At 46.8% G+C, this 17,855-nt stretch overlaps 3 protein-coding genes and 1 long non-coding RNA gene across 6 annotated transcripts in view; 1 reads left to right on the top strand and 3 right to left on the bottom strand.

Annotated features, from left to right (window-relative positions):
* Window positions 1–6,866, top strand: part of LOC116091499 — a 21,573-nt gene extending 14,707 nt beyond the window's left edge. The window contains exons 3-5 of one of the 2 annotated variants that reach the window (XR_004119053.1): window positions 198–259; window positions 3,375–5,176; window positions 6,260–6,866. This is a non-coding gene — a long non-coding RNA (uncharacterized LOC116091499). Of the gene's footprint in view, window positions 1–197; window positions 260–3,374; window positions 5,756–6,259 lie in introns of those variants that run through there. The other variant, XR_004119052.1, reaches the window with a different exon arrangement.
* LOC116091496 (neuroendocrine secretory protein 55) overlaps window positions 1–17,855 on the bottom strand; it is a 53,248-nt gene that overhangs the window by 24,320 nt on the left and 11,073 nt on the right. The window lies entirely within an intron of this gene.
* Window positions 1–17,855, bottom strand: part of LOC116091495 (guanine nucleotide-binding protein G(s) subunit alpha isoforms short) — a 62,084-nt gene that overhangs the window by 34,318 nt on the left and 9,911 nt on the right. The window lies entirely within an intron of this gene.
* On the bottom strand, window positions 11,290–17,800 carry LOC116091494 (guanine nucleotide-binding protein G(s) subunit alpha isoforms XLas-like). The gene is made up of 2 exons (XM_031372927.1): window positions 13,103–17,800; window positions 11,290–12,892 (listed from the first exon to the last, which is right to left on the bottom strand). The coding sequence occupies exons 1-2, from the start codon at window positions 15,525–15,527 to the stop codon at window positions 12,618–12,620; spliced, it is 2,700 nt and encodes an 899-aa protein (XP_031228787.1). The 5' UTR covers window positions 15,528–17,800; the 3' UTR covers window positions 11,290–12,617.

Genomic DNA, 17,855 nt, shown 5'->3' with positions numbered 1-17,855 from the left:
AAAGAAAGAAAGAAAGAAAGAAAAAAAATCGCCCTTTTAAACCTTCAGGGAAAGAAAACAAAAGATAAACAAACAAAACGGGGACAAGAGGGAAGGAAAGCTGTTACAAAGTTTGAAAAGAATTGACTAGCACAATGGGGGAAATGTTAGCCTGAACTAATACTTTGTATCTTATTCCTCTGACTGTTACTTTTTAGAAGAGAACTAGAAGAAGAAGCTGCTGAGAATGAAGTACTAAGGCTGGCCTTAGTGGAAGAGGGTAAGTTCCCAGCAGAGTCGGCTGCTCTTCCTCAAGCACCTTCCTCAGTTGTCGTAGACGAGACAGGACAGTGAGATCAGGGCAAGGACAAAGCTACTGTCTTTGGACCTAGTTCTGCGTTGTTCCACTGTGTCTAAAGTGTCCTCTTCTCCAGGGAGGCTCCTTGGATTTCTCCTAGGAGCCTTGTGTATCTATTCCTTTTCCAGCCCTTGGCTGGGCGAAAAAGGATAAACTTTTGGATCTCTACTGCTGCTACACAAAATGGCTCCAGGTAGGGGACCCAGAAATGGTTAGTCATTTGTTAAAGGACAAAAGATGGCCTAAGATGTTTTTTTTTCTTCACCATCTGCCATTTTGGTAAGGACTCATTCAAAGGCGTGTGTGTGTGTGTGTGTGTGTGTGTGTGTGTGTGTGTGTGTGTGTGTGTAATGCCTGGGGGGAGTGGAATGCTAACCAACACCTCCTACTTAAAAGTTTGCCTAAGAGAATTAAAAGATTCTAAACTGAGAAAGACCTCCCCCCCCCCAACCTTTTCCTCAAAAGACAGAAGGATGCGCCCAGGGTCTCAGAACTGTTCCTGGCAGAATGAGAGCTTAGTACTGTTACACACGAGGCCAAAGCCCAGGAAAAGGGGGCTTCCAAGTTTGCACCCCATTGTATTTTATCTTTTTTACCTCCTAAGGTCTACAAAGTGGGGCTACTTGTCACCAGATATCAACTGCCGTCCTGAAACCTAAAAAAAAAATTCATTCTTAGGCCTAGGGCGGAGCTACGTCCCTGGGAAGGAAGATAAAGGGAGGGGGCTGCCTGAAGCAGGCGCAGGCGTGAATTTTCTAACACTAGGCTCTCAATTGTAAACTCGGAGCGCCATCTGCCAGCCAGTTCTGAACAGGCCTCCTTTGTTAGGATTTTCCTACTTCTCAGCCCTAAATAGTGGGTGTTCTCCTTTCTTTCCTTCAAAGTTTATGTGTAGTTTATAAATTCTGGCTCAGAAATGATCTCTCTACAAAAAGATCCTATTTAAAAAAAAAAATCTGAAAATGAAAAGAAAAATAAAACGAGAAAAGGAAGAGAACAGGAAGAGAACAAACCAGTAAAGTGCCCCAGGACTTTGTCTTTCCTCCTTGCTGCCGTGAACTTGGGGTGCAGATGTGATGGGCTCCCTTTTCTACTTAGGGCAGTCAGGTTGGCCCCCACCTCTTCCTTCCTGAAGATACTACTCCTCACTGGGAGCTACCTCAACGTGAAATCTGACTGGAATCCCAGGGTGAAAGTATTTGCTTCCTGTTACCTTGAGTCTGGGGGTGAACCTTGGCTACATTGGTTTTAGATTTGTCTGCCAAATAAGTTGAGTTTCTACTCTGTGCCCAGCTTTCCCCAGATGTTCCTGGCCTAAAATCTCTTGTGAGTATTTCATAGACATAGAGGTGGACCTGGGAGACATGGGAAGTTTCTGGCTTACTCTTAAAACAACTCATCCAATTTGGAACTTCTTTGGCCACGGCAGAACCTCAGGTCAGCTTGAATACTTCAAGATGTATCATTAGTCTTTCCTGGACATAACTTGGCAAGTACATGGAACTCTAAACTCAAGTGTTAGAATCAACCAAGGTCCCAGCAAAACCCCTGAGCTTAAACCAGTGTTCTCTCCATTGTCCTAGGACCCTCTACAAACATTGAGGATTCTTTGTGCACCACTCCCTCCACTATTGGACTTCCATCCCCATTGAGGCAACATAGGAAAGTCATAACATGGATCATTTCTAAATATTACCACTAGACAGTAGGATCCCTCCTAAGTGTACGTCTTAAATCCTCACTTGCACCTTTGCTTGGCAAAACAAAATGACCTTCTGTGCTCTCCTCTTAAAAGCAAAAATGAAAGAAACTGAAATCACATGAATGCTAAAGTATAAATAGCTCAGAGGTTTTTGGCTACGCAACTTTAAAAAACTTCCCCCTAACATCTGGCACTGGATTTGGGTTCTGCCCTGAGTCTTCTAAGCCTTTCCTTGGAAAGATGTGGTCCTTGGTCCCAGGCAAAATCTCAAAGTCAATATCCTGAGGGTTTTTTCCCCTGAGTAATTTCTAGGATTGTGCAGTGAGGCAGTGAGGAGGTTTTCCTAGTTGGGGCACTTTGCTTAGTGGAACCTGGAACACTCAAGCTTGGATGTCAAATGCTGCTTCCCCACCTGAAATGGCCAGCATCTAACTGCTCAGACCCAATCTGTTTTGACTGATTCACCCTAATCTTTACCCTGATAACTAACTTTAAGGTATGAAAATCTTAAGTCCTTGAAGAGGAGGAAAATACTGGGAAATGCCTTTGCTTTTAAAAAGTTAGAAGCTGGGAATACAGTTTGAGTCAGAATGGCATAAAACCCTGTATTCAGCCCCAGAAGCCAAAGGACAGAGACAGATAAGGTGCTAGTTGGTGACTCGGGCCCACTAAAGTGACAACTGAGCCTTGACCTAATGGGTAGACATGACGATGGATGCTGATGCTGCTTTTAGGTGGGGACATACCAACCATTTTATTAAAGCCCTAAATGCAATCCTTTTTGACCAGAAAGTGTCTTTGGTCAAGAACTTCTTCTAGATCCAGTTTCCTTTCTGACAGATCTCTTCCTCTCCCTTCTCTTCCTTCTCCTCCTCCTCCTCCTCCTCCTTCTCCTCCTCCTCCTCCTCCTCTTCCTCCTCCTCCTCACTGTGGTCTCCTTGCTTTCATTACCACACAAAGGTGAGGTCATCTTTCCATGGGTGGATGGCTGTCTTTGGAGTCTATATCGTTAAGGCTGCTGTACATAGGCTAACTCAAGGCCCTTCTCGTATCTGTGAGTACTAGGGATGGACAGGAGCCTCCCTCGTCTGGATATCCATATCCCTTCTACAGTAACAGAATTTACCAGTGTACACCAGGCAGAGGGAGACAGGCTAGCATGATGCTAATTATCATAACCTAAAGAGTCCTATGTACAATCATTAAGATTTTAGGAAATCTGTGTATGCCTCTGATACTGCCTGCCCATTGACTAGTTAGGTATTAACCTGTCAGAGTCCTAGACCAATACATTGTTTATTTGCCTGAAATAATTTCTTCTTCTCTCCTATTTAGGGTCATCTGGGAATAATTCTCGGACATTTGTGAAAATTGCTTCTATCCAAGAATGTAGGCCACCAAGATTAGTGTACACACTGCTGATTGGTTAGTAAAAGGGACAACTTTCCTTTAGATGGTTTGTCAGTAGATGAACAAGTTATGCCATGTGCAATGTCTAGCTTCCTCAGGACAAGGTATGGATAATGTCTGGGGAGGAGCTCTCAAATATGGGTGACATTTAGTGGTCACTAGAAAGATTTGGGTTGTCATACTTAATTGTGGGGAGGTGGCAGTGGTGGTAGTGTGTGTGTGTGTGTGTGTGTGTGTGTGTGTGTGTGTAATGTGTGTAGTGGATGTTAGTTGTTAGTAATAGTGTGTATGTGTGAAATGTGTATAGTGGTAGCTTTGGGTGATCATGGTGATGGTATTGTATGTATGCTCACGTGCATATGCGTGTGTGTGTGCTCATGTGCATGTGTGGTGGTAGCATATGTGTGTGTACATGTGTGTATGCTTGTGTGTGTACTTATGTGCATGTGTGGTGGCAATGTGTATATTTGTGTGTGTGTCCATGTGTGTGTCTGATATTAGATATCTACAGTGCACAGAACAGGTCCCAGCCCCCATGGCAAAATGTCAATGGAATTGCTTGGCAGATCCTCTGTTAAAAGATACCCTTCTATTGTTCCTACAATCTCAGTGCATAGCCAAAAAAGAGTAAGTCATAGCTCAAAATATAAAAAATGTGGATCTGACTAAACTTTGGGAGCCCCTATGGGTCTCTTTTTTGGGGTTGGGGCAAAGTATGAAAGTAAAGCAGGACCCGTCCCCACCTTGCTGGCCTTCCTGTCCTCTCTCTCTTCCGCCTTATACCCTCTCATGATCTAGTGGCCACCTGAAATATCAATCCTTAGTTACTGTCTCCTGGCTTTTCTAAAGCCCACCACCAAAAACTGCTTACCTGAGGGGATAGTAGACAGGAGGCTCCTGGGTGGTACCTGTGATTTTATGGATAAGCTATCTAAGCACACACTAGGCCCAGCAGAGCCATTCAATGCAAATGCAAGGAATTAAGACGTACACTTCCCAGACATGCTAAAAACAATAACCCCAACAAACGACAACTTAAGAGACAAATTACAAATAAACTCTTCCTTTCCTAAGGAGTGACCCTTTGGGATTTGGTTCTGGCCCTTGGACACTTACAGATGACCACATGGAACAATAGATTGAAGAGAGTGCTGTTTTGAAAGGATACGCTTGAATCCACTATGCACTTTCACACTTTCCCAAGAACGCCACCTACTCTTGACACTGTATCCCTCGGGAGTAAAGGGGTCAGTGAGACCAATAAGCTACGTTTACTGCTTTAAAATCTGGGGTTCAGACCCAGGATGGGTCTCAGAAGCCCCAGGGGACTCAACATATCTAGCAGGTAAGCTTCAAGATACCTGCTTTCATTTCCTTTACAGCTCTGGGGTCCTAGACTCATCTGTGCCTAGCTTTGGGTTTTGTGTGTCATTGTGACCATTCCTGTTGACATTTGTTGGGGGGAAAATGCAGTTTTGGACTTACCTGGGTGCAGGTTACCTGTAGGAATGTCTTCAGAGTCGTCTACACATTAACGACCAGTTTGACGAGGGACAAACTAGTTCCGTAGGAAGGAGGAGAGAGGTATTCAGAACTTTGACAGAAGGACAGGCAAGAGCCAGCAAGTCAGAAGAGAGGCTCCAGCTGGCTGTTCTGAAGTCTTCGTAAGAGGTCACTCTCCCTTAGTGGTGGCAGTGAGCAAGCTCGACCGTGACACTCCTGAGAAGGTAGGCACATAAGCTTTTTCCCCTTCCCATCATCAAAGAATGAGACAAAGTTTAAGTACTTGCTCTGTCCCCCACACAAAATGTGTGTGACTGTCAGAAATGCCGACTGATTCACATTAAATTTTAAATTGGGTACCAATTGATGTAACTTTTATACCTCTCTCCTCGCCCTAAACTAAGGCATTCAAATTTAGCAAGATCCATTGTTTGGGTTTAGTCAAAATATTCCTGCATTCTCCTGAGCTTTCCTAGCCGGCTCTGTAACACAGTTTGGGGTTTTACCTCCAGGACCACAGAAGCACACTTCTTTAGTGTGTTTGGCTCTCTCCCAGGTCACTTGCCTCCTTGGTTACCGCTTCCAGTGTGGCACATGCAAAATACTTCCAATAATTCTAACTTCAAAGGTCTTGTGTCAGAGACCAAAGCATTCTGTGTCCCCTCAGTCCTGTGATGGTTGGCAACAATTGAAAAGTTAACATTTTGGGGGTTGGAGGGGAGCAGGTCCTTACCTCTTCTCTGGGGTCGGGTCCTCTTCCTCTCCATCAGCAGGTCTGCCTCTGCGGTGATCTGGTTATGGGAAGGGAGACTAGAGACAACTTTTTTTTTTTTGTAAAACATCACATTCAGACCCCTGAGCTAACTAACAATCCTGAGCTAGTATACACACAGGTAGCTAATAACAGGGGACAGAGAGGAGGGACAGGCAGGAATAGCAGGTGATAGTTGTTCAGGAGGGGGAAAAATGAACCTCTTAGGGTTTTCTCTTTCTTCTGCCACATTGTCATATCATCCTAAATTTGGCAAGGTGCCATCTGTCTATTGCTTGAATTAACTTGTGGTTACAAACCCTGTAACAAGGAGTGAACTATGAAATGTAGAAGCCAGAAGTGTGGAGTGCCTAGGCTCAAGTTAACAGTCTCTCGTGGGAAACATACAAAAATAAAATAAAATGAAACCTCTCTTAAAATAGAGAAGGAGAAAAAAAAGAAGTTGTAAACTCAACATTTGGGGGAGCTCACATGTGAAACACTCTAGGTCTTACACAATACAAAGCTTCACCCAGGATCTGGCTCTCCTTTTTAGGGATTTAAGAAGAAAAAAAGTCCTCCTCTCCGAGTCTTCTGGAAACTGAGCCTCCTCTGGCAGCTTGCATCTGAGACTGTTACTGAGTATTCTTAAGCTGCATAAAGGCCTCAAAGAGTCTTCATCTGAAACTCCAAAGGAAAGGCCGGACCCATTTTCTTTCTATTCTCTCTGGAAAGCTTGATCCTAGGTCAGGGGTCCATAGGTCAGCCTAGGAATGTGATGTAACAACAGAGCACTCCATCCAGTGGACTAAAGACCTTGAGAGGTGGGCGTCAGGCAGAGTCTCCGTGCCTGCTGCCCAGAGGCCCACAGAGGCCGAATTCCAGTGCCCACAGTTCTTGGCCTCTGCTCACTCGGGCCCTGTTGGTTCTACTTGGAAAAATTCTCCTCTCTCTGTGAAGTTTTAGTTTGGAAGCCATAGTGGCATTTGAAAAGCTGTAGAGTTACTAAGAAGGGGGTGGGCACATCTTATTGAGAGGGGAAGCTGATTGTAAAAAGAAGTGGGTGTGCCTAGACTTGAGGGTTTTAAATTTGATCAACTAGGCTATCCTCTCTTTTAAAAAAAATTTAAATTTCCTGCATCAAAATAAATCAACAAAACAAATGCTTTTCAAAATCATGCATGGATTCTTGATAAATACTAAAAATAAGGATTATTTTAAAAAGACCAGGAAGAGAAAAGTTATTTGAGACCCTGTAATCCTTAAGAGTTTTGTGTACTGTAGCATTGCCCATTCAGGAGTGTGTATACAAAAGCAACTGCGTTGTAGTATTACTAATTGTTGTTGTTGTTGTTGTTGTTACTGATACTGATGTTGTTATAAGCTTGAGCTCTGCTAAAGAAAACTATTCTGGGAGTTTTCTCAGAAAAGATGTCAAGGTAAACCTACATTATAAAAAAAAAGAACAACAAATGGGAAAAAAAAGCTTGTGTGTATGTATGTGTGTGGGATGAAGCAAATGTGTGTTGTATTGTGTGTTTGTGTTGTATTATGTGTGTATGTATTATGTATGTGTATATGTGTTTTATGTGTGTATTTGTGTGTGTTTATATATGTTGTGTTGTGTGTTGTGTATATGTGTATGAATTATGTGTGTAGGTATATGTATATGTTGTATGTATAGGTGTGTATATATGTGTGTGTGGTGTGTGTATGTGTGCTGTGTATGTGTTGTATGTATATGTTTATGTATGTTGTGTGTGCATTGTATGTATGTATATTCTTATGTGTGTGCATGTGTGCTGTGTGTTGTTTGTTGTGAGTATTGTGTATCTGTGTTTGCATTATGTGTGTTGTGTATGTGTGGGTATATGTATATGTTGTATGTGTGTGTGTTATGTGTATTGTGTATGTGCTATATATATATACATATATATATATGTATGTATGTATGTTTGTGTGTGTTGTGTTGTGTATGGTGTATGTGTTGTGTGGGTATCGTATTTATGTATATTATATGTTATGTATGTGTATGTGTGTTGTGTATGTGTGGGTATATGTATGTGTTGTATGTGTGTGTGTTATGTGTGTTGTGTATGTGCTGTATATATATGTATATATATGTATATATATATATTTGTGTATGTTGTGTTGTATATGGTGTATGTGTATGCGTTGTGTGGGTATAGTATATATGTATGTATGTGTTACATGTTAAGTATGTGTATGTGTGTTATGTATGTATGGGCATATGTATGTGTTGTATGTGTGTTATGTGTGTTGTGTATGTGTTGTATATATATATATAAGTATGTTTGTGTGTGTTGTATTGTGTATGGTGTATGTGTATGTGTTGTGTGGGTATAGTATATATGTATGTATGTGTTCTATGTTATATATGTGTATGTGTATTGTATGTGTTTGTGTGTCTTGTGTTGTGTATATGTGTATGCACTATGTGTGTGTTGTATAGGTATGTGTTGTATGTGTATGTGTGTGTGCATGGTGCATATGTGTGTTATATATGTGTATATGTTTGTGTGTGGTATGGTGTGTGGTATGTATATGTATATGCATTGTGTATGCTGTGTATATGTGGGTATGTGCATGTGTTATATGTGTGTTTTATGTGTTGTATGTGTATGTGTTATGTATGTATGTGTTATATGTTACATGTGTGTATGTGTGTTATGTATGTGTTATATGTATGTTTGTGTGTGGTATTGTATATATGTGTATGCATTGTGTGTGTTATATATGTATGGGTTTATGTATGTGGTGTATGTGTGTGTGTGTGTGGTGTGTGTATGTGTTGTATGTGTGTATGTTTGTGTATGGTATGTTGTGTGTGTTGTATATATGTGCATGCATTGTGTGTCCTATGTATGTGTAGGTATATGTATGTGTTGTATGTGTGTGTATTTTTTGTGTATGTATGTTGTATGTGTGTATGTGTTTGTGTGTGGTATATTGTATGTGGTGTGTATACATTGTGTATGGTGTGTATGTATGGGTATATGTATGTGTTGTGTGTATGTATGTTGCATGTGTGTTGTATGTGTGTATATGTTTGTGTGTAGTGTATTGTGTGTTGTGTATATATGTGTATGCATTGTGTGTGTTGTATATGTGTGCATATATGCATGTGTTATATGTGTGTGTATGTATTGTGCTGTGTGTGTGTGTATATGTGTTGTGTATGTGCTATATGTATGTGAATGTTTGGGTCTGTATGTGTTGTATGTGTGTGTGTTATGTGGAGGGGAGCAGTGAAGCAAACGTGAGTATTAAGTCTCCACAAAATGGCTTCCCCCACATGGGCAGCTTACATTTCATGTTCACTCGATAGACATTTACAGTCAGTGGTCTGTCAGGGCCTGGCTAGAATTCAGAAAGCAACAGACTGTTAGACACCTGTCAGTTAACAAGGGATTTTAAGATCACAGAACACTCCAACTGTCATGCTCTCAGCTTTGAGAAAGCCATATAGAAGTTTTCAAATGGGCTCAGTGAGCATGAGCACCTCAGAATTAGAGGCCTGCACCCTTCACATACTTACCTCGCTACCTGTGAGAGAAAGAGAGGCCCTGGCATTCAATCTCTGTGATTTGAGTGGGCGTGCTCATGTAATGGAGTGCTGAAGTGCCTTTGTCGCCCAGTACTGTTTAAAAGGGCTGACGTGACTATACGGAAGACTTTTAAAACTGCAAAATGTAATTAAAACGTCATCATTGTCATTGATGGCCACTAACAATGTTAAAAGCATGGGCCACGCCTCCTTTTCAAGGTTAGGGGTAATTCCCTATTCCCTACGGTTCATACCATCTTCTCGTGGTAGATCATATGAATTAGATAAAAATAAAATTACCTATTTAGGAAAAAAATGTTTTTGAGAAGTTGAAATTGTTTAAAGTATCTCTGCAAAACATGTTGTTATTGCAGATGTTATTGGGAGGTAGAATGCAGATCTTTCTTAATTTTGAAATTTGGGCATCGGGGGGCGCTATGGACTTCCCACTGCACCAAGCAGTTCAGTGGAAGCCTTCTGAATTTAGAAAAAGAAAATGACTGCATAAAAAAAAATACAGAAAAACAAAAAAAACAATCCGCATGCTGAGATGCAGTAAAGTACTGCACCACTGGGCAGCCAGATAAATTATTATATAATTAATTGTGATTTGCTATAAAAATGAGGGGTTACTATAGTGGTCATATTATACATAGTGCTTTACCTACTTGTAATAAAGGCAAGAGGTACTAAAATATTCTGATCTGGTAGCCCCTTGCAATTCTAAACCAAGAAATAATATCTAAGTGAAGTTTTGAAAAGAAAAGAAAAAAAAAAAGATATAACTCACAGATTTTAAACTAACAGAAACATGAAAACAGGCCTTGACTGAATTTTGTTAAAAAGCCTTAGCTCTCTAGACATTATAGAATTTCTATTAAATTATTAGCTTTCTATTTTTCTATCATCTATCTTTAAAAATAATTCTAGCAATATGATGTTTGGGCAGTAAAAACGGAGTATGCACACGGAAAAATGCTTGCTTTTTTTTTAAGCAACAGATGAATCTGGCTGTGACACATGAAGAAGCATGTTTCAGGATGGTCATTTGATCTACCTTTTCAGGGGTGAGAAGGCATAGGTGTCTTGTTTAATGTAATGAAGCTAGACAGTGAAAGGGTCTTGTAACTGTGAGTGAATCCTCTCCTTCTGCTTCCACCCTCCCCAGTCAATAACAGGGACCCAGATACTATCCCTCCCTTGTTACTTCAGCGAAATGAAAACAACCTACTGGGAAACTGCAGCCTGCTCTGACAGACAGCGCTGCTGCAGTCTCAGGCAGCAGGAACCAATGGCCATCTTAGAGGCTCAGGGAGGCCTAGGCCAAGGCTGAGCAGCCTACCTTCTGAACAATGCTACATCTAAAAGAGCAGAGTGGCTGAGGTCCACAAAGGACAGACAGACCAGTGCCACGGTGCCCCCCCCCCAAAAAATGTGCTTCTGTTTGGGTTTAATTATCCCCTCTACGAAAAAAATCTAAGGGAAACGTCTGCTATTCTGAAAGAAGCTGGCCTCAGACCTAAGGTTTGGTGCAGAGCTGCATTAGCAGAGAGCGTAAACTCACAAGCCTCTTATCCCTGTATGGAGGGTAGGAGTTAGACAGAAGACCCAAGTCCTGTTACTACAGGACACTTGAATGAAAATTTCCTGGGAAAGCTTTGTTTCTCAAACGAGGCAACCGAGGCACCAGAATATAAGGGACGTGTCTACTTGACCAACCATGATTCAGATGTGCACAGTCACTTAGGTCTTCTATCTGCAGACATCTGTGTCCCCACCCATACCCAACTCACAGGTCAGCTTCTCAGACTATGGAAATGGAGCTGCAGTGAAATCCAAGCCTTGGCATGTAGGATGCTATGCTTTTCACATAACAGGGACATTTGAAATTTATAGCAACTTTCCTTTTCCATGGGTTTGATTCAATGATACCAATATTTCCCCAGGTAGGCATAAATAAAATGACCATCCCGTTTAAAATAATGATTTGTGGGAGGCACATCACAGCAGCACAGTCATGTCATCAATGTCTTTAATAAACACCATCACAGATTACCAAATACTTCACAGACAAATGGAGCACAGCCTTAGAAACTGTGATCCTGAGATCCCTTGAAAAGTTTGAGAGAATAAAATAAATTAATTGTGGAGATTCACTCGTGAAGATTTTATTTAAGCCACAGGTACAGACCATCGTTAATTGCTGTTTTGATTAAGCTGGCAAGAAGAATGAACGCCTCAGGTTGGAAATGAGAAGTCTGAGGTGGGAGGAGCTCTGGCTGCAGAATGAGGGGAGGGGTCTCTGCGAGGGGAGGGGACATGGAGAGCTAGGGAGTAGTAGGTTGAACAGAGGGTGGTGGAAAATGAGGGCCCCCAAAGGCACCTATCTGGCTGGCATAACATTTCTTTAATCTTTATTTTTTTCATCCCCAATGATTTATAGAAGCTCTTACCTCCAGTCCTCCTGCCCGCAGCTAAAGCTGCTTGAAAAAGATTGACATGCAAACATATACACAGTTCACAAGTAATATTCCCAGCTTCCCATGCATTGTAGACACATTTAGTATTTATTTTTTTTATTTTAATTGCAATTAAAATACAAAGGCAAGATTGTGCTCCCAACATACAAATCCCAACCTTCTTAAACTAGGCCCCTCCTGCCACGAATTGTAAAAATATAAGTGATTGCCTTACCTCGGGCTCTTCGCTAAGAAGAAAATTATTATATATATACATATATATATATACATATATGTATATATATGGACACACAGACATATTAAAACCAAGCCACGCCCACCCCCTTGAAACTAACCTTGTGTGTTTTGAATGTGGCCTTGCCAACAGGGCTAAAGTATCCACCCCCCCCACCTTCCTCCTGTTTTACTCCCCCGCCCCACAGGTGGTCCCAGTATGTGTGTGCGTGTGCACAGAATACAAAATACACGTGTTTTGAACAACCCCAAAGCCCCGAGTGTCTGGATTTTCAACCGTTAAGGCGGGAGGGCTTGACATACATATTGAGAAGGGAGGAAATGCTTAGCGCAAAGGGGAAAAGAGAGAGAGACATACCGGGAAAAGGTTACGGAGGCCCGCGGCGGCGGGTCCACTCCCCCTAGCCATCGGCCCAGCAGATTACCCAGGATGCCACACCACCGTTGCCTGCGCGGTTTCCCTCTGCTCGCTGCAGAGAGTCTGCACACAGGTTATTACAGAGTGTACCAACACGGAAAGTTTTGGTCGCGCCATGGCGCAAATCACAAGGTAACCTATTTCAGAGTACAAATATAAAATCGGCGGGTACGTTGAAAGTGCCAGGGATGAAAACTGGGACACACTGAGCATGTCATGCACAGGCGAACACAGAAAATGGACACCAACACACATCAACAACAAGCTGTCTGAGTCGAAGCAGCCGTGCCAGGCGAGGCGGGGGCGCGCACCCCGATGGCCCTAGCCCACCGCGGTCACGAACAATCGAGCCGGGGGAGCCCCGAAGGGCCCACCCCAGCAGTTCTGGGCTCACCTCACGCCCCCGCCTGTCCAGCCTACGATCGCTGGCGCTGGCGCTGGCCTCCGGCCGGTAACGACCCTCAGTGTCGCTCGGCACCACTTTTCTCCCTGGAGGGCATACAGTTCGGCTACCCGAACTCTCCAAAAGGCCCCTCTCCCACCCCAGGGCAGAGTTGGGGTCCCTCCCTGGAACTTCTAACAGGGTTTCCGGACCCCTCCTCCCACGGGCAAGGCCCAAGCCCCACCGGAAGGCCCTGCCACCCCCTCCCCGGGTGCCCGGGCGGCCCTACTGCCCAGGGGCAGAAGCTGCCGCTTTACCTAGAAGCAGAAGGCGGTGTGTACACATGTAGTCCATCTTTTCCTCCTCCAGTTGCTTGTCGATGATCTTGCTCCTCTTCTTATCTGCGCGCCTTCGCTCTCGCAATTCCACAGCCTCTTTGCGCATCTGTTTTCTCCTCTCCTCCATCTGGTCTTTAACCTTCTTGGGACTGTGGGATCGCGATCGCGCGCACGCAGACACCTTGAAGCAGCTTCTGAAGACTCGGGTGAAGAACTTGCGGACTGGGTTGCTCTCGATCGTGTGACTCCGGGGCAGGCCTGGGCGGCGGTTTCGTCGCAGAAGCCACTGGAAGCAGCCAGTGGCCCCTTCTTCTGACTCATCACTTGAGGACTCGATCTCGCAGATGCCAGACGATGCCTCGTACCTGCAGCAGCTTCGGCCCCGCTCGTAGTTGTCAGGCCAGGCAGTCGGCCGCGGAGCAGGCCGCGGAGTAGGCGGGTCAGCGACCTGGATCTCGGGGCTGGGGGGTCTAAGATGAGCCCTGCTTGAGGCGGCAGAGATTGACCGGCCGGCGGCGACTGCGCGAGCAGCGGAGGCTGCCCGGGCAGCTGCTGCTGCGCGGGCAGGAAGGGATGCCCGAGCGGCGGGAGTAGCAGAGAGTGACCTGGCTCCCCAGACCAGTGGACCTGCATAGGCTGCCCTAGCGGCAGCTGCCCTAGCAGAGGCTGACATCGCTGGGGCTCCAGGGACTGCTCCGGCGGCCGGATGGGCTCTAGCTGAGAGGATTGCCCGGGTAGAGCGCTCCGTAGGGGTGATGGGGGCTGCTCGGGCGGCAGGCTTCGCCGGGGTGACAGAGACTGCAGCGGCTGCGGGCTCCACCTGGGTGACAGGGGCTGCCCCGGAGGCAGCCTCGGCCGTGGTGGCAGGGACTGCCTCGGAGGCTGGCTCGGAGGCTGGCTCGGAGGCTGGCTCGGAGGCTGGCTCGGCGGCTGGATCTCTGACGCCTTCGGACTCGGACTCGGACTCGGACTCGGACTCGGACTCGGACTCGGCAGGAGTGGCTGGGGCGACCGGGGCTGCTCCTCCGTCAGGCTCGTCACGGACAGCTGGTGCTTCTTCGTCTTCCTCAGGATCGGACTGGATATCTGAAGACGTTCCTGGGGTTGTCCCGACTTCTTCGGCATCGCTCTGGGTATCTGTGAGCATCTCGGCATCCGGAGGAGCTCCGCTGGCATCAGATCCGGTAGAGACGGCTTGGGCAGCAGGGGCTGGCTGGGCATCCATTGCTTCAGGCTGGGTGGAAAATCCTTCTTCTTTCTCCAGAGAGAGGACTTTTCCTTCCATTGTAGTGGCGGTGATTGAGCTTCTTTGCTTCTCGGCAGCTTCTCGCTCAACTGGGGGTCTCTCTGTGCGCTCGCTCTTATCTGGGGCTCCCGAGACTTCGATGGGCGGGCCATCACTTGCGATTGGGGGGCTGTCCATATTGACAGCGGTGTCGTCGTCGACCCCAGTGGAGGCTCTGCCAATCTCAAGCAGGGGTCTGGTGATCTCCATTGGGGGGCTGTCGCAGGCGAAGTTAGGAGGAGATCTGACAGCCTCGCGGAATGGTCTGTCAATGGCGCCTCGGACCCAGAGGGGAGGCGCGTTCTCGGCGGGAGCGAGGCAGAGCGCACTCGGGATCGCGGCTGTCGGGAACTCGCCTCCAATGCCGATTTGTCTGATGACTCGCGGGAGCCCTGGGGGTGGGCTATCGCCCCCGAATTCTTCTCCACCGACCTGAAATGGCACAGATTCTTCAGGGGGAGGGCTGTAGTCTTCTCGGAAGCCAGCGATTTCAAATCTGAGGTTCCCGGGCTCCGCGGGAAGAGCTCTGGGGACCAATGCTTCCGGACCTCCTGGAGCAAGGTCTGGGACTTGCAAGGGAGGCTGACTAAGGTCTCCCTGGGCAGGCTCATTGAACTCAAATGGCATGGCCTCTTCTGGTGGGGGGGTATAGGCTCCCGGGCCTGGGCTCGCACCAGTGGGGGTCCTGGGCTCCAAAATCGCTGGGTTGAAGGTTTTGAGGCCCGATAGGGTTCCAGATGGTCCAGGCTGCTCCAGGGTGGGCCAGAAATCTCCCAGGCTGGGCTGTTGTGTCTCGAATGGCATGGCTTCCTCTGGAGGTGGGCTGTAGTCTCCACCCACTCGGACTTCCTCGAAGGCCTGGCTGGGGCTCTGGATGTCAGATTTTGAGTCTTCTGGGGGTCCACTGACCTCACTGCCGGTCTCGTCGGGGACGGGCTCATTGTTAGACGGTTCAGCCTCTGGTTCGGTCTCCATTTCTTCGGCTGGGCCAGCCCCAGCACCGGGGGCAGCTGCCCCTGGGGCTTCCAAAGGTTCTTGCTCGGGCTGCTCCCCGACTTCAGGGGGGATATCGTGTTGTCCTGACATATTATTGCCGTGGAGGCAGTTGAGCATGCCCATAACACGGTGGCGGCTTTTTAAAATTAATTTGGGGCTCCGTAAGACGGAGCACCCAGCCAAACTAGGGTGAAAAAAAATATTTTTTTTAAAAAAATTCAAGTTTTGGTTGGAAAGTTCTCCAGCCTCAGTTTCCAAACTTTGTAAGGATAGATGATCAGGGGCTAGAACCCAGGGCCATGGCTGAGGCAAGTTATTTCTTGTTGGCGAAGTCTGTCACCTTCCTAGTTACACTTACCCCTTCGGGCTGTGGTCGGCCAGCAACTTTAGGAACTTTTCTGCTCTCTCTTCTTACTTTGCTGTACTTTAGCTCCGCCTTCTTGGCATCTAAGAGCGTGCCGATTCGTCTCGAAAATCGTAAGCAGAACTCTTTCTCAGCCGCCAGAGGACGCCGGTCTCAGTGCTGAGCCGGCTCCGGGAGCTGGCTCCCAGTGCCGGCTGCTCCCGACTTTGGGTAAGGGGGCTGATGAGCGGAGGCCTCGTAGGGACGTTCGGCTCCGTCCTCTGCTCTCCCGGACTGATTCCGAGTCGCTCTTGCTCGCTTTTTCCCTGCCCAGAGAGAGAGCGCGAGCTCTCTTGCGTTGCTGGGACACGTGACGCAAGACGTGGGCATTGGTCTGTTAGATTACAGACGCTGAGAGCCTCCCTCCCCATCTGATTCTTCTCGAGGGGAGGAGGGACTGCAGGAGGGCTTTATCACCCCAGATCACCCAAGTATGCAGTGAATCCCTGATCTAAAGACCCACACCCAAGCAATACCCATACTCCAAGTCTGGAAAAGGAGGTTTCAGGATACAAGGAAAGGGGTACGCACGAAAATGCGTCAGGTGGTCGCGAGCCCACCAGAAGGGTAGAGAGAGGGTGAGGAAGTGCTGAATGTAAATACGCAATTTATTTTTTAAATGCTCTGAGGTAGTTTTCTTTATTTCTTTTCTTTTCTTTTAATGTTTATGTTTGCTGTTTGTTGGGGATGGCTCCAGCAAATCCCCTCAATGCCCCCCATCCCCATTACAACTCGGGGGTCTCAGCAGTGGCATAGCGTGACGCAGTCACGGCTCGCTCTGCTTATGTGGATGGCGATGCAGAAGAAATAAAGGTCTCAGCAGTGCACTGCGGAAAATCAAGCAAAGCCCCCTTAGGCGATACTCATTGTTGCCGCTTTCGCACAGATAGGGGAGGGGGCACAGGGCTTACCAGAAGACCCCCTACCTAGCTCAGGCCTCACGCTTCTGTCTTTTGGGTAAGGGCAAAAGGAGATTTGGGGTGTAGTCGATGGCCCATTTAAGGTGGTCGTAAAGACTAGAAAACCTGATAATGCACCAACCAACCAACCGAGCCGTGGTGGCAACAGCTGCCGAGACTCGCGTCTTCCAGAGCCATTTGCCAATTCTGTGTTCAGTTCTTCTATCTAGCCCTCTCCAGCCCCCTTCCATCCCCTTCTCCTTCTATTGTGAACACCACAGAGCATTTGCTATACTTAGAACTGCAACAGTCCACCCAGGCGATGTTAAGCTCGGCCACAAAACCCGCAGCTGCACGCCCCTTGCGGAGCTGCGGTGGGCTCAGAGCTGCAGGAGATAAACATTCGCCTTGCCCGGTGGGCTCAGCGAATAATCACAAAATGCTTTAGGTCTCTGAACTGCAGAGGAATTCTGGGCAGGGGCGAGGGTTTGTTTTGTTGTTTGTTGGTTTGTTTGCCCTTTGGGGTTTTTTGTTTTGTTTTGCCGCGTGTGCGCGCGCCCGCGCGCGCGGCACACACACACACACACCGCGGTAGGTAATGGCGATGGCGCGAGGCATTGTCTTTTGTTGCAATGCAGCTAGGCAGTGGGCAGGTCTGGCCTGCAGGACCCTGAAGAAAGAGAGTATGAAGTGGTACATAAAGCAGGCTGCGGCAATTATGCACCACACAGATGGCTAGATTGTAAGATGCGTGCCGGGGCGCCGCGGCACGATTTAATTCTCTGAAGTCTAACATGTCCCTCTTCCCATTGCAGGCTCAGCACACTACAGCCCCTTGCCTACAGCGTCCACGTGGTCACCCTGAGTAGAGGAAAGCAGACAAAGTGAACCCCTAGAGAATGCCTGCGATCTGCCGAAGGCGTGCCACCTCAACTCTACGGCTCAACACACTGCACGCCGGACACTTTGAACTTTGGTCCAAAGTTTGGCCAACAACCCCCCACTCAAAATGGCGAAACGGTTTGAACATACACCGAATAGGCCAACTGGGTCTCAACCACTAGCCCATTCCCCTCCGACCCCAGCGACAGGTCAGCTATTGGGCTGGGGTCACGCCAATCAAGGATGCCTGGCGAATGAGCAGGGGGC

The sequence above is a fragment of the Mastomys coucha genome, unplaced genomic scaffold (assembly GCF_008632895.1).
Source record: "Mastomys coucha isolate ucsf_1 unplaced genomic scaffold, UCSF_Mcou_1 pScaffold15, whole genome shotgun sequence".
Classification (NCBI taxonomy): Eukaryota; Metazoa; Chordata; class Mammalia; order Rodentia; family Muridae; genus Mastomys; species Mastomys coucha.
This window is presented reverse-complemented; position numbering and strand designations above follow the sequence as displayed.

Excerpts from the sequence above, each read along its gene's own strand:
- LOC116091494 (XM_031372927.1), bottom strand. The coding sequence starts at position 15,527 with ATGGGCATGCTCAACTGCCTCCACGGCAATAATATGTCAGGACAACAC. Across the intron at positions 12,893-13,102 it reads ACACCGCCTTCTGCTTCTAG|GGAGAAAAGTGGTGCCGAGC; the intron begins GTAAAGCGGCAG and ends TATGCCCTCCAG.